Source organism: Bactrocera neohumeralis, unplaced genomic scaffold, assembly GCF_024586455.1.
Source record: "Bactrocera neohumeralis isolate Rockhampton unplaced genomic scaffold, APGP_CSIRO_Bneo_wtdbg2-racon-allhic-juicebox.fasta_v2 cluster09, whole genome shotgun sequence".
Classification (NCBI taxonomy): Eukaryota; Metazoa; Arthropoda; class Insecta; order Diptera; family Tephritidae; genus Bactrocera; species Bactrocera neohumeralis.
The window spans coordinates 33704847-33722118 of record NW_026089622.1 but is presented as its reverse complement, the minus strand read 5'-3'; the positions used below and the strand labels follow the sequence as shown (position 1 = coordinate 33722118).

Genomic DNA, 17272 nt, shown 5'->3' with positions numbered 1-17272 from the left:
GTGACGATGTCTCTTCAATTAAGTTGATAGTCGAGATAAAAGTTTCTGCATCTGAACTTACTTTTACATTGTTACTGAAGTACGATCAATCGATTAAAAAGGAATTCAACGGAACTTATGCAAAATTTATCGATTTCGTGAGTGCTATGTACAGATCATACATTTCCTGGTATAAGACGTTTAAAAGTTGGTTGAAGTGTTCAATATTATTGTTGAAAGTTTAAACAAATAATGTCTACTATACAATTTGTGATACAACCGTTACCAGGATCAGATGAACAGTACATTGAAAGGTATTATCAAAATCTTGAAAAAACTGGTATTGTTTAAATATATGATTGAGTTTAGAAGTCATATACTTCAGAATATAATACATAGGTATTTTTCATAACTGTGGGTAAACATATGTAAATCTCACATCAGGTAAATTTTAGATTAGTATTTCCCGATTTGTGGTTAAAATGGGAATATTCAGACAGAAGTTTTTCGATTAAGAAAGTATAAAATGGAATTCTTACAGTTATCGAGACATTTGTTTTAAAATTTGAAAATTACCCCTATTGAAATACGTATTTTTCGATTTAAAATTAATGCTGGGATTTAGAATAGAATCCCCCGATTTCGGGGTTTAAATGGGTATGTACGGATAGAGGAAATCCTCCAGATCAAGAACATATACTTATATATATATTTACTTGAACCAAATTTTTCGGCACATCGTATTAAATTGTTTATTAATGTATTTAAATTGCATATATGCCATTAGTAGAAACAATACCTTCAAATTCTCGCATTTAATACAGAAACATTCTTGTTTACCAGTTAGAGCAATAACAATTATGTAGAAAAAAAAAGAGTTGACGGCATTCAGCTAAAAAGCCTTTTATTTCAGCAAAAAAAAAAAGGAAATTGTAAGGCCAGACTATTTTGTACAAGCTTATCTCGATTCAAAAATCAAATACACTTGTATTCCCAGATGAATCAAAATTTGGCATTAAAGATTGGGATTGCATAAGGCGTGTGAGAAGGCTGAAAGGACACAGTCTCAATCCTAAGTATTGTGATGGGACCATTAAAAATGGCAGTGGTAATATAATAAGATACGATTTAAAATAGCGTCGTCTTTCGAGTTAAAGTGGTTATGTACGAATATAAGAGGTTATCCAGATTAAGAAAATATCTATAAATAGTCGCTGCAGACTTATCGTTTTTGAGATATTTTCTTCTAAAATTCAATTCAAAAATTATGCAACTATTTAATGTTGGTGCTCCTTTGACTTACAATGAATTGTATGCATATTTTTTTATGTCCACTACTTCACTAATTTGGTTTTGTACATTATTTTGTATTAAATAGTGCAAAACTGACTTTTATTCTATATCTAACTTTCGTTGATTCCACATCTTTATTAAGAAAATAGTTCCAAGCAAGCAAAAAATAAGTGTTATCTACTTTGTAAACGAATAAAAATAAATTAAGGGTAAATTTTAGAATAGCATTCCAGATTTCGGGGTTAAAAGGAGTATGTACGGATAAAGGAGGTCCTCCAGATCAAGAAAATAGTAGCCGCTGACATGATTTTTGAGATACTTGTATTTAAAGTTCAAAAATTCAACTATTTAATAACAGGTGTTGGTCGGAGCCGGTTTATTTTTTTGAAGCGCAGTCCGCCAATCCTAAAAGGAGTTTAACGAGAAATGTTGTTGTTATAACGGTTATCAATCCCCGTTAGATTGGTAGGGGATATTCAGATTGTCGTCGACGTCATCTAGCGGGAGGCCCAGGAAACGTGCTGTTTCGACGGTGTCGGATCAAAGGGAAAGGAGTGTTAGGTGAATAGGGTTGGGCATGGAAAGAGGTGGCCAGTGTCATGAGGAGACTCAATGCATGCGAAATAACCGAAGACGCCCCTTTGTTGGAGCGACCAGGATTATTGTTTTTAAAATCTAAAAATGTTTTTTTCATTGTCATTGGGGTTTTATTTGTTTGATTTATTGCTTTTGTAAAGTATATAGAAAAGGTAACACTGATTGTTAGAATCCAACATTTATGTTATTGTTTGTGAAAAATAATTAAACAAAAATTTAATATTGAATAAAAATTATTTTTGTATTATATACATATATGTAAGTGGATATAAGTCTTAAATTCATTAAAAATGGGGGAAAAAAGCATTTTGAAGAGTTGAATTTTTTAAATCTAAGTGCAAATATCTAAAAACTATAAGTCAGCGGTAACTATATACACTTACGGAATAAAATAGAATCATCCATGGTACCAATTTTCCGTTCTAAAAAAATATGAATTTGATTTAAATTCAACTAAGTTATAATTTTTTTGGGGGTGTATGGGGGTGCTTCTCTTACTATGGTACAAGTCCGTTATTTTGGATTAAAGAAAACATGGATGCCAAATTGTACGTTGAAATAATGGAGTGAACTATGCTTCCACTCGCTGAATTAAAAATGCCGTTGAAATGGGATAACAAGATAACGACCCCAAACATAGCAGCAGGTTGGCAAAAAATTGGTTTGCTCTAAATAGAGTTGAGGTTATGGGTTGGCCGGCTCAGTCACCGGACCTTAATCAAATCGAGAACCTTTAGGGAGAGGTCAAAGAAGCTGTAAAGAAAGAGAATCCCTTAAATACGAAGCAATTATGGAGTGCTGTGAAGAAGGCGTGGAAGGCCATTACTCTCGAGAAATGCAAGCGATTGGTGGACTCCATGCCTAGGAGATGCGCAGCAGTGTTATCCAATAACAGTCATTCCACGAAATACTAATTGCGTTAACTTTATTTTATATTATTACAATGAATTAATTGATTTTTGATGTAAAATCCTCAATACTTCTATTATTATTCACAGATGAAATTTTCATTTATTAACTTTTTTATTTATTTAAAGAAGAACTTTATCTTATTCTTTAAAGAAATCATATTTTTTTTAAGCTTGAATACAGTACCTGGCCATCGAATTACGAACGGGCAATATTTTCGTACAGTTTCAAGTTTGATCAGTAATAAAAACTAAACCATCGCTCGTAATTTAACTTATTTCGGCTTTATTGATGCAACAATGATATTTTTTTGTTTTCGTGACGCTAATTGCAAATATATTTAATATTTGGTAACACTACCCTTATTCGCTAATACGGCTGCGATCCTATTAGGCATACTACGAATGCAATATTTTATTTTTGTATGCAAATCAACATCATTTTCCCATACGTCCTTGATGTTTTCTTTGAGAATTGCAATTGTTGTGTTTTTTCGTTGGTAAACCTTGCGTTTCAGATATGCCCAACAATTTTCAATTGGGTTTAAGTCGGGGGAATTCCCTGGCCATGGCAGCACATCCAAGTTCAACGAATTAATGCAATTCATGCTTGCTCTGGAGGTATGGCAAGGAGCACCATCTTGCATAAACGTGTAGTCGCTTGCCGGATACCTTAGCCTTTCCAAATATGGCAAAAAAACACTTTCCAAAACATTTATGTATTGGTCAGAGCGCATCGTGCCTTCGACGAAGTGAATTGGGCCGGGTCCTTCGTCTGAAATGCAGCTCCAAACCATCACTGAAGGAGGATGCTTAACTCTAGGAATAATGCAAGCTTCAGAAAATCGTTCTCCTCTCCTCCTCCGCACATAATTTTGCACTTGGGTGACGGCCTCTAGACGGCATTCATCGCTAAAGATGACCTATAAAACACGTAAAAATAAAAAAAAAAAATTAAATATGTCTGCTTTAATTAAGGAAAAATTAAAAATGTAATAAAAATGTGTGAATTACCTTGCTCCAATTGGTGGCGTCACAGGTCCTATGCAGCTTAGCCCATAAAACACGTCTTTTCTGCATCAGCTGTGTTAACTTCGGCTTTTTAGCAGGCCTCTTGCACCTAGTCCATTTTCGTAAAAACGTCTACGCAAAGTACGGTTCGAAATTTCCACACCACAGTCCCTAACTGCTTTTAAAATATTTTCAGAAGTTGCGGTACGAACTTGCAAAGCTTTTCGAACAATCAACCGGTCTTCCTTGTTTGTAGTCTTCCGGAGGCCCTTGCAGTTGTTCCTGTTATTTCCGAAAACAGCACTTCATTACACCCCGCGCTTAGTTTTTTTGCCAATTCAGCCACCGATGTCTTAGAAATTCCAAGATGTTTGGCTATTGTGGAATAACTGGAATTTCCAGCCTTTAGAGAAGCTACAGCTTGCACTTTTTTCTCCTTTTGTATGTCGCGCTTTTTACCCATTCTCTATAAAAGGACATTAATTGTTGAATAAACATTGATTAGGTACACTCAGTAGTTAATAAAGATTTTTTAACTTGTTTTTTACTTACGCTCTTTCTTTAATCTTTAAATAATCCCAAAAAATAAAAATTTTCACCGAAACCAAAAATTTTATTCGCTTTATATTCACTCACACGCGTCCACGTTTATGTACTAGTGACAAAAAAACTACGGTTACAATAATTGTCAGGCGATAACTATAAAGTAGGCAAGCTTATTCGAATATTATACCGTTAATTATACAGTAGAAACATAGGCAAAGGATGCCACCCAGGTTGTAATTTTGTAACTTTCACCATAAATTAAAAACATTGTCAAAAAAATTAAAAATATTGAATATGTTCCCCGTTCGTAATTCGATGGCCAGGTACTGTACGAGCGAATTAAATACAATAATAATAACCCATAATAAAAATCAATTACACGATTTCTTTGCTTCATTTGAATTTTTTACACTAAAAAAAGTTTTTTTAAGGGAACTAATAGAAAAATTGGTAGTACATTGTAGTGTATTCTTAATCGTCTAATACAGATGCACATCTTCTCGGCATAGACTGGGCTACCGAAAGCGTTCTGTGGAACACAATACCAGGCCTTTGTATTTTCTCTCAGAATTCTGCCTTATTTTTCGGTTTAAGAGGTACAATATTTTCCTTAATTTTCTGTAAGTTTTTGATGAGATTCAGAACTGGTGATTACTCTGGCCAAACCATTATGCTAGCACCATGATCTGAAAACCATTTTTTGCAAGACCCGAAGTATGTTTCTGGTCGCTTTCTTGTTGGAATTGTCAAAAGGCAAGGCGAATTCTATTTAGCATATGAGAGTATGACCTTATCTAAAACTTTAACGTATATATGGCGGTCTATGTTTTCTTGTATCTAAAAAATAGGTCCCACATAACAATATCAGAAACAATTCTAATATCCATTATATTGCCGCCACGGGGTTTGAAGAACCTAGTCGTGTAGCTGACGCACATTTCTTTGTACGTCGGACTCACGTGTAACTATCATTTCCTATCATATTAGTTTTGCATTGAGACCATAAAAAGTCGAACCATTTTTTTTTTTAATTTTCAGCTGCGCTCTAATTAATGTGTCGTTTTGCAAACTGAATACAATTGAATCAATGCCGTTTTCTCAGCGTTGGCACCTTTCGGGTCCATGTGTCAAAGCAATTTTTCTCCACAAGTCGTCTTCTTAGTGTTCTTGAAGAAAATTTTGCACATAATTCTTATTGAATGGCTGCAGAGGCCTTAAACGGTACGCGCATCGGCAATCATGCAATATTTCGAACGACTTCGGCAGTAATTTTTTGTGGTCGGCCTTTTTTTTCAACCTTTTTCGGAAATTTTAAGGCATCAAACACGAATGTTTGAGACATATTGCATATGTTTGCAATTGCCTTTACGCGTGACCAATTCCTTGCAAATTTTGGACGCACAATCTTTCCTCTGAACAATGTTTTGCTCGACCCATTTTTTTAAATAAATTCATAATTGATACAATTATTCTTTCCACAGATCTAATTAAGTTAATACGATATAACTACTTATTACGCTTTTTAAATTCAGTATTTTTCGTTTATGAAACCATTTTGCTATTGATTCTATTATTTTGTCACTAAGCACGAGGCACGCTATTTACATTTTTTAATTAAAAAAAGAAAAGTTACTACATACATAAAACATTTCAAAAAATTATGCCGTTGTTTCAAAGCAATACCTTTGATTCTATTTTATTGTCCGTAAGTGTATATACATATATATTCTTAATTCGGGTTAGCTTTAGAATACTGTCGGAATTTCGGGAATAAAATTGATATGGTCGGATAGAAGAGATTCTTTAAATCAAGAATATATGTATATTATAGCTGCGGTAAACTTACAGTTTTCGAGATATTTGCATTTAAAGTTGAGAATTACTTACCATTATTTCAAGTACGTATTTTTTCGAATTAAAATTAATTTTACACTTATATTTTGCAGTTTTATATCCACTAATACTTCACTTATTCGTTTGTACACATTTATTTTACATTATATAATGCAAAAATATTTGCAAATCTATTTAATAACAATTAAAGGTTTCACTCTGTCAAATAATCAGTTTACCACACTGATATATTTTTCAAACTTACAAAAATGAAACAGAAGGAAAGATTAACAAAATCGAAAAAAAACTTGACACACCCTCGTGTTGGACCGAATAAGATTTTTTTTAAAGACGTTCCCCGCGGCCGAAGGCCACCAATGCAAAAAGGAGTTTTATGCAAACAAAACTTGACGCTCCCGGTTATTTTTTTTAAGTGCGGTCCAGTCGTGGTCCGACCAGTGTTATTTTTATGAAGGCCGTCAACGCAAAGAGGAGTTTTACGCGAAAAAACTTAGCTATTTAATGTAAAAAAATGGTTTGATACGAATTAGTGAAGTGGAGTTAAATATATATATATATATATATATACATATAAGCTTAAGATTTTAAATATTTGAATTTTTGGACTTTAAATGCAAATATCTCAAAAACCATAAGTAGGTGGCAAATACGGCTATGGACACAAATGGCACAAAGTTTCATTTCATATAAATCCTAAAATTTTTTAAGTTAAAGTTGTTTAAAATGTAAAAATGTTGCATTCAATTTGGTGCTGCTGTACTAGAGTTGTACTGTACTGCCAAAATATTCGGTTAAATTTTGCTTTTTGTTTACCGTTACCAATTATGAGTAGTCAATGCTGGTTTTGAGTGGACACATAAATGCTCATCAAGAGAAAAGCTTAAATTTTGGGAAAAATGTATTGTGGAGTGACGAAACAAAGGTTAGGACCAGATGGCAGAATATATGTACATTTATAAGTGCCAAGAATATAATCCTAGGTACACTCAGAAGACGATAAATCATGGTAGCGGAAATATTATGATTTAGGGAGCATTTTCTTGACATGGTGTAGGTCCGTTCGTAAGAGTCCATGGAAAAGTGGGCAAGTTTCAGTACTTGCACATTTTAAAAATCCATAAAGAACGTTATGCTATTGAGTCTATGGCAATTAAATGGAAATTTATGCAAGACAACAATCCCAAACAAGCCTCGAAGCTAGTTAAAAATTGGTTTTCTGTAGAGAGGATAAATATTTTGGATTGGCTAGCGCAAAGCCCTGACTTAAATCCAATTGAAAACCTATGGAATGAAGTCAAGACTGAAATTGCAAAGGTTAATTATAAAAATATAGATAGGTCTGCCGTTAAAACAACTTGGTACGCTATACCTAAAGCTAAGTGTCAGAATCTCGTAGAAAGTATGGGTCGCAGGTGTGAAGCAGCTATTAAAAATAAAAGTTACAGCAGAAAATATTAACATTAGAAACGTTTGTATAAATCAAAATTTATAAAAATACAATACAGTTAGTCACATAAGTAAGTATACACCAGCTCTGTCTTTAAAAATTGTTGGAATTAACGCATTTCTCCAAAATATAATCCAAAAAAAATTTTCAAGGAATTTGCGTATTGGTATGCGGTTATATAAGCACACAAATTTAACTGTTAATTTTATAACTCGTTAGGCACACATGGCTTTGTTGGTGATGAGAATGAAATTTATATCACAGAAGTTAGTATACAGAGTGAGTTGCTTGGTGAATCTATGTATCTTATTTTTCGTTTTGATTTACAAAAGTTCAAGCAATTTAAATAAACAATAGAAAGTGAGTTTAAACAATAGAATAAATAAATATTTTTTTAATTTATGACATAATTTTCAGCGATGGCACCGAGAGGAAAAGAGATTTCTGACGATTTGAAAACTTTGATAATAAAATATCACAAAGAAAATAAATCCTTACGTGAAATCGGTCGTTTAGTAGATAAAAGTTTTGCTACAATACAAAAGATCGTTACTAAGTATAAAACTGTGGGAAACACAGCAAATAAGTCGCACTCCGGTCGCCCACGGGTCTTCAGTCATAGGGAAAATAGTTTAATTGTACTCAAAGTAAGAACAAATCCCAAATTAGTGCCCCTAAATTAAAATCTGAAATGAAAAATGAGATTGGAAAACATTGTAGCACCCAAACTATTCGACGTATATTGTATAATGCTGGCTATCATGGACGTGGTATTAGGAAAAAGCCGTTCGTGAGTACCGTCAACCGACACAAACGGATCGCATTTGCAAAAGATTACGAAAAGCATGACCAAATATTCTGGAACCAAGTCATATTTTCTGACGAATGCAAATTTAGTATATGTGGATCCGATGGTCGTGAAAAGGTATGGAGAAAAGTTAACGCAGAGTTAGATCCTATGAATATGACTGGCACTGTTAAGCATGGTGGGGGTTCGGTCATGGTTTGGGAGTGCATGGCGTCAAAAGGGGTGGGTAATTTGGTTTTTATTGAGAACACTATGGACCGATACGGTTATTTAAACATTTTAAAAAATAATTTAAAACAAAGTGCTATTAAATTGAACATGGAGGGGTCATTCATCTTCCAGCAAGACAATGACCTTGCTATTATTAAGTCTAAAGGTTATCCAACCAAGTATTAGAATATAACTTTAATACTGCCTTTTTCTTATTTTTTCTACCACTTAATCTATCGTATACTTACTTTCAGGGTTCTCATTTACTACTCCGTAGCAGCAAAATTTCTAAAATAATTGCTATGCTATCGCTACCGCTCTCACTTTGTCGGGAGCCGCAGCATAGCCTTAGCATAACAATGTAAAGTATGTGCTCTACTCTGCTCCGAGTTTTGTTAGGTAAAAAACTATAGCTGGAGCGGGAGCAAAAAATTAAATTCTGCGCTATGCTCTGGCGTAGCTGTAGCAAAAAATTGGGAGCGGTGGCACAGCGGAGCAAATGAAAATTTTCATGTGCTACAGCTCCCGAATGTGTTTGTTGTTTTTTTTTTCTTTTTTTTGCTATTTTCTGGCATAATATTTGAATTAATTGAATAATTCAAACAAAACAATGTTATGCAAATCATTTTGGCACTTGTTGCGTCAAGTGCCTTTATAAATCTAAAATCAAATATTTTAAGAAATATATTAATAAAGTGAATTAGATAATAATTGAATAAATTATAAATTTTTTTTTATTATGTAAAATATTTACCAATTTTATATTACCAAAAACATCATCTATTCCAAATGTATTACAATAATCAATTACTATGAATTTTCGAAATTAATTTTAACTATGTACATATACTTTCCCCCTTTTTATATACATTAGAGTTTTTTTTTTTTTTGAACTGTTAATTTTTTTCAGTCCCGTCACGAAATTTCCTTGGAAATACCCCAAAAAAAAATATTCCCTGAAAATTTTAGCCCTACATATTAACATTAAGAACTGGACCGAGGCATGTAAAAAATTTCCACAGAAAATACACTACAACCCTGATTTTTATCTTTAAATTCCCACAGATCAGAGGTATTTTCTGGCATTTTTATATGTGCGGAAGAAATTGCGGGAATATAGCGCGGGAATTCCCGCAATTGTTTTATTGAAGGAAACATGAATGACGGGAATTCCCGCAATTTCCGCGAATGTGTTAATCCATTGCACTGTGTATTTGCAGTTCTATTCTACCATTCCCAATATTTAGTAATTTTATAATTTTTTAGGAAGAATCAGTTTGAAATTGTACGCATATACATACTTCAATGTATATTGCAAAGAATCGAAAAGATTTCTGTATATCTAAAATTATAATAAACCTTTTTATCAACACTCCAATTATTCCGCTTTATCTTTACGTTAGATATCGCGTTTGGTTTGTTATGAATGCATTTGCGTCCTTGACCAATAATTTAGCAAAGTATCCGCAGTGCCTTGACGATGAAAATTCCAATGCCATTTTTTGTTGTGATATTAAATATATCGGACGGGCTCGTCTTAAAAAAAAACTACCAGGTGAAGAAGCAAAATCAGTATAACCCATATACTAAGCATGTTTGGAAATGAAAATTTTTACTTATTTCTTTCTATTTTTGAATTACTAAAATTTTCAAATGGTTCTTACATAAATTTTGAACAAATGCTTATGATTTGAAATATAATTTTTGTATTTATGAGCTGTATTGAATTTTAGCACAAAGAGATAAAATGTATATTATGTCCTTACCCTGCTTCTAAACTACCTCCCCACCAATTTTAAGCCAAATCGGTTCAGCCGTTCTTGAGTTATAAACGACTTTCTTTTATATACCAACTTGTACCATACTTGTAAATGCCAGAAAATAGCAAAAAGGAAAAAAAACAACAAACACATTCGGGAGATGTAGCACATGAAAATTTTCATTTGCTCCGCTGTGCTACCGCTCCCAATTTTTTGCTACCGCTACGCCAGAGCATATCGCAGAATTTAATTTTTTGCTCCCGCTCCAGCTATAGTTTTTTACCTAACAAAACTCGGAGCAGAGTAGAGCACATACTTTACATTGTTATGCTAAGGCTATGCTGCGGCTACCGACAAAGTGAGAGCGGTAGCAAGAGTAAAATGAAATGCTACGAGAATAGCGTAGTTTTTCAGACGCTGCTTACTTTTGTGATATAAATTTATATCAGATTTTGTATAAAATTCAAAAAAAAACTTATTTTAATCATTCTGTAAATAGTTCTGTACTGGAGATGATCCCTACGTTTCTTTCGAGTAAATAAAGCATTATTTTATTTTATTTTGTGTTATTTAACAAAACTGTTAGGTGAATAATCCCGTCATACCTAGTGTATACTTACTTATGTGACTAACTGTATGTACTAAATTGTCCACCTTATTTTAGGTTGTGCCATTTTTGTGTCCAGCTCATTATACCAAAGTTTTCGCAATTTGATGTTTTTTTTTAAATAATGAATTGCATCTCAATTAGTACTGTTATTGAAGACAAAGAATGAACCTTTAAAAAAACCCAAACACTTGTTATTTATTAAAAACATTTATGATACTGTAACACAAGAAAGAAAATATAAAAAATGTGCCATTTATGTATCCATAGCTGTATATATAAATATCTTTTCTTGATCTGGAGGACCTCCTCTATCCGTTCATACCCATTTTAACCCCGAAATCGGGGGATGCCATTCTAAAATTTACCCCTTATAATGGTCAAAAATGAATTAAATTGGACAATTACTTCCCTTAGCCCCCCATATATGTACCTAAAATAAAAATTTTCGAACTTCCGGGTGACTTTGTACCGCATATATCGGCCGATATGTGAGTTATCCCAAGAAATATAAGAGAGCGGGCTTTATTAATAACAGTGTATCTTTGTGCTTAAAATATATAAATTTGAGCGAAAACTAGGCCTACACCCTAAATAGTTAATAGCAGGATTTTCGAACATCCGGCTGACTACTATATATGATTGGGTTTAAATCGTAAAGTATTTCCTTGGTTTTGATTCTTGGAAGTTGCAACAGTATAAAATGTTTGGTTGCACCCAAATTAGCACTTTTTTACTTGTTAATTTATAGATTTTATTATAAGGCACGATTACGGTTTTTCCGGCGCCGCGATTTGATGGTACGGATGGATAGAGGAGGTCCTCAGGATTAAAAAATGTATACACATATACCGTCCTCAGACGCATAGTTTCCGAGATATTTCACTTTAAAGTTCCACAATTTTACATGCAATTTAGTCCTATTTTGTTTTGTTTTGTTTTTCTTCACATGTCATTACAAGTACCAGTGTTGCCACATATTATGTTTTAAAAAAACTATGAAAAATTTTTCTTTTTAACATTTATAAAGAAAATGATACAAACGGTTTTTGTATATTATGTTAATTGATAAATAAAGATAAAAAATAACATTCTTTTATGTCGAACTACTTTCTGCACTGGCGGCCTTCGGCCGCGCTTCAAAAAAAATAACCCTCATCGATCGAACACCGGGGTATTCATAGTTCCTTTGTGTCGAACTACTTTCTGCACTGGCGGCCTACGGCCGCGCTTCAAAAAAAATAACCCTCATCGATCGAACACCGGGGTATTCATAGTTCTTTTGTGTCGAACTACTTTCTGCACTGGCGGCCTTCGGCCGCACTTCAAAAAAAATAACCCTCATCGATCGAACACCGGGGTATTCATAGTTCTTTTGTGTCGAACTACTTTCTGCACTGGGCGGCCTTCGGCCGCGCTTCAAAAAAAATAACCCTCATCGATCGAACACCGGGGTATTCATAGTTCCTTTGTGTCGAACTACTTTCTGCACTGGCGGCCTTCGGCCGCGCTTCAAAAAAAATAACTCTCATCGATCGAACACCTATTTTAATCAAAAAGAGAGAAAAACTGAAAAACTTTCCATTCTATAATACGTTTTTTCTATTTATTTATATATTTTTTAATGATATACTATATAATATAATCCATATTTATATATGAATATATTTATATATGAATATATTATAAATATATCATATAAATATATGAAACACATTTTTGATTATATTTTCAGGACACAAAGTATGGCAACACTGCTATTTGTCATAAATGTAAACACGCAAATCACTTGAAACTTTGAATGTGCAAAATAATTTTTAAAGTATATTTATTTTCTTAAAAAATATACAATTAGTGTAAATTTTTGATAAATACGAATGTGTACAGTGTAATTAAATATATGTATATTAATTTAAAAAATATGTGAAAAGTGGGTTAAACATAGTGAAATAACGAGCATTGTTCTTACAAATTTTTGAACTTTAAAGTGAAATATCTCGGAAACTATGCGTCTGAGGACGGTATATGGGTATACATTTTTTAATGCTGAGGACCTCCTCTATCCATCCGTACCATCAAATCGCGGCGCCGGAAAAATCGTAATATTACCTATTATAAAAACGGGGTTTTAATTTGATTTATAAAAAAATTATTTTTAGTGTATGTAAATGTATGTAAACTGTACACTGTAAACTGATAACTACAAACACACAATGCATAGCGCATTAGATTTAAAATAATTTTCTTTGGAAATTCTATTAACTTTCTCTATAGTACCATGTTTTGCCTGAAATCCGAATTAATTTGCGATTATGTTATTTTCATTAAAGAGACAACTTATTTTGCATAGTATCTCAAACTGAACACTACTATAGCAATATTTGGAGAATTTTTTTCGTATCCTGACAATTTTTTTTGGATTAATCCCTTTAATTATGTGTTTAATTTCATAAGTTGAATTCTTCATAGACAAGAGCGACTCGTTGGCGGCTTTTCTAGGTGGTTTTCAAAGCAAATTATTATAAATTATCATCTTTACCTGGAGCAGAAATAGCACCTACATCTAGCATGTTTTACCGGTGGCTTAATGATGTTGATAGGGTCTATGTATGTCCTAAGGAAATAAAAAGTGGTTCAGCCGATTTTTAAAAATCACTGCTGTCCCACCATGCGCCTTTCCATATTAAAGGAAATATTTTAAAGGATCATAGTCAGGGGTGTTGTGGAATCTGATAGTTGTCGGAATCAGAATTGAAACCGATCAAAAAAAGCAGTAGGTGTCATGAATTCAGACATTATTGGTTTGATATTCGAAACAGAATTTGTATCGGTTTTGGGTGCCATGGAAACCAATTTTATTGGTTTTGCTGTCAGAAACAAAGCAAGAAGATAATCGCACGCAGATTTGAAATGCAAGTTAAGAAATCAAGTTATTTTATTGTTACGAATTAATTTATCTTTATTTCTATAGGAGAAAACATAAGAATAAGACACGTATTGTTTTAATTATTGAGTTTTGGAAAAAAAATACGGATATTTAAGGGGGGAGCCTGCTTTGGAGGCTTAAAAAATCGATTTTTTTTGAGGTTTTTTTGGGAGGGAAAGAAATAATTGATTAAAGCGAAATTTCAAGGGTTTATAATTACATATTTAAACATCATCCGAAAATTTTTTGGACACGAATTCTTTGATATTCTGACTTAGGGAAGCAATTGCTCGATGCATCTCGCATGTGCATTTGTCGGACGGGCAGGCAGTATGCAGGTTGCAATTTCTATCGGAATCAAAAAATTCAAAGAGATTCAAATTTGTTAATAACTTATGTTCAAGCTAAACTAGGAAAATTTTAAAAACAATTGCAAAATTCTAAAAAAAAAATTAAAATTTGAAAAAAGTGGTAAGAAAAATTTTATTTTTTTATGTTTAAACATATGTATGTATGTTCAAACTTAACTTTTCTTAGTTTTTTTAGTTTAAATAGAAGATAATTTAATGCCAAAGATAATAAACTTTGCCCCAAAAATCGTAAAAATGAAAAACCGGGAAATCGCGCGTGTTGTTGTTGTTGTAGCGGCAGAATTCTGCCGAGTTCACAGTCCTTGGCCGGATAAAAATCCGGGTCAGTTCTGGTTACGTAGACCCGACTGTCGTGGGTCTTCGCTTTCTGTCCATACATTTTAAAGAGATTTAAACAAAAAAAAAATTCAATTTGCTTGAAGATTCTAAAGCAGTTTTCTCCCAAATGCGTCTTTATTCATTCGATATATGTTATCTCTTAAAATCTTTCTTTAATTCGGAGCTCATTAAAAACTTTAATAGGATTGCTTCCAAATGTATTCATTTGCAAGTTTTGTCACATTAGTAAACAGCTGGTTCGAATATTGGTTTTGCGTATGTTCGAAAAGACGATAATCCAATCAGATTCTGTGACACCATTGATAATCAGAATTGGTTTGCAATTCTGACAGCTAAGCAATTCTGTCTTGGATTCCACAACACCCCTGAGTAATCCACTTAATATCCGAGGTGACTCGTAAGTGAAATTTAGCTTGCATTTGTATGCTTTTATGTACATATTTTCTTGCTTACGTTACAGATTTATGTTAAATTTTGCCTAAATAAAGATGCAATTGTTATGGTGCAAAATTACGATTTGTAAATCCTCGTAAAATATCGGGCAGTTTTTTTCATAAAATCCATGGTGTTAGCATTTTCTGTTAGCAAATATTTTCTTGCTTTATTTCTGATAACAAAACCGATAAAATTTTTGTTTTGAACATCAAAAAATATTACGTATGTAAGTTCATAACACTTACGACAACTATAGTATGTAGAACCCATCCACATATGGAAATCTAATAGTTTTCAATTTGTGTTGGTCCACACTTAAAAAGGCTTTCAACATTTGGTTTTTTGAGTTTTGATTGAATCTTGAATCGTGTCATGCACTGGGTAAGGTTTAAAAATATACTTTCAACCCTTTCACTTGGCGGTTTACGGGGTTATTGTATTTGTACAGTGTTGTCTTTTACCACATTCGCATAACAACGGACAAAGTCATTTCCAACGTTTCCATGTTTTCAACTATGGTCATTGGATCAGTGAAATCCTTTGCTTTCCCTTTATATACACATCATTTCGTTGATCAGAATTCGAAGTAAGTTCTAAGGAAGCAGCATAGTGTATGCTTTCTGCGCTTTCGAAGCTTGTACATATGTATACCGTATAAATCAACTATGTCTTAAGGTAAAAAAAAAATTATAAAATACTTTTATAAGATTTGGGTCTCCCGAGAGATCAATAATAATACTCGTATACAGCAATACAATACCTTATAATATTCTTATTTCCCTTTTCTATATAAAAAAAATTTCACAAATAGGTTATACACTCACTCTTTTTACGCTATTTCACTTTAACGCGGTTATTTTTGCAGCGCAAATTCCTTTTTTTACGCGAATTTCTCACTTCAACGCGATTGCTTTTTTTCGTTTTTTGCTTGATCTTAAACTTGCAGCAGAATTGGAAAATTATTTTGTAGCAAATGATACTGATGCCGAACGTGCACGAATTTTTCAAAAAGAATTGAGTCTGCATGTTAAGATATAAAGAACTACATCGGAATTTATTGGGTCCAAAAAGAAGCATTCAAACAAAATTAACTGAATTTACATATGGTACAAAACTCAGTCGGAAATGCTAAGAAATCAGAACATCAATCCATAGTTCTTACTATTGATTCTGGTAATTCTAGTGATCTCAGTGCCGGCCATCAAAATAAGCGGCTAAGAATAATTTAAACTACGGATAATGACAGTGATTAAACAGCATTCAACGGTTTTTTCAATAAATCTACCTATTTTCTATTTTCTTCTCTTTTATATATGGTTTTTGTTTTGTATTGTTTAATTATTTTGATATGAATGAATAAATCATAAGTCTGAAATTTGAAACTTATTGTATTGTTTTTGAATATTTTTTTGCGCGTATATTATGTTATACGCGATATTTTTTATATTCGGATCCAATTCGTCAGTTAATATTGGAAAACTAACCATTTTTACGGGATTTTTTTTTTACGCGATTAGTAGCAGAATCAAAAATCGTGTAAAAAAAGGACTGAGTGTAATTTGTTTATATTTAAGTTTTATGTAAATGGAAGGACTACGCCTTTTTTCACTTTTTATTTATTTATGTTTATTGATTTTTTATAGTTAGAACAATGTTGTTTTGATTTTCACCTTCCTATCTACATTTTTTTTATTTATATCACTTGTTTTGACCTTTTGTTTATTTGATTTTTGTCGGCTTTAGGGAACATTAACGAAGAGATTAAAAACACGTTCGCTCTCATTAAATATAAATATAATTTTATGTATTTTTGAACTTCAACCTCGAGTAATTTTTTTTCCACATATCGGAATGATGAAGAGTTTTACGCTGTTCTTCTTAATCCTGTTTAAAACATATTCATTTGAATGAAATTTACAAACGGTTAAAAACGTTAATTTAAAAACAATTATGTGCTTTGGATTAAACTTGTTTGGTTGCAAGACCAGTTAGTTGCAACGTATCACCTAAAACTAAGCGAGATAAATGGTATTGTATGTGGGTTCCCTACTACAAAAAAAAGTTCGTGGAAGGGCGATCGGACCACTTCTACGCCCACAAACCGCCATTAACGGAAACGGTACTTTAAAAACACTAAAAGCGCGATAGATCAATAACTAAATATGCCAGAGACGTCAAATT

The 17272-nt window shown here is 32.7% G+C and overlaps 2 protein-coding genes across 3 annotated transcripts in view; one reads left to right on the top strand and one right to left on the bottom strand.

Annotated features, from left to right (window-relative positions):
* The window catches only part of LOC126764085 (uncharacterized), a 532840-nt gene that overhangs the window by 310111 nt on the left and 205457 nt on the right, over nt 1-17272 (bottom strand). The gene's annotated exons all lie outside the window — the stretch shown is intronic.
* LOC126764037 (E3 ubiquitin-protein ligase hyd) overlaps nt 156-17272 on the top strand; it is an 84430-nt gene continuing 67313 nt past the window's right edge. For both annotated transcript variants that reach the window (XM_050481763.1, XM_050481762.1), the window contains exon 1: nt 156-293. In XM_050481763.1, the coding sequence (XP_050337720.1) occupies nt 232-293 (62 nt within the window). In that variant the 5' untranslated portion in view covers nt 156-231. The remainder of the gene's footprint in view (nt 294-17272) is intronic.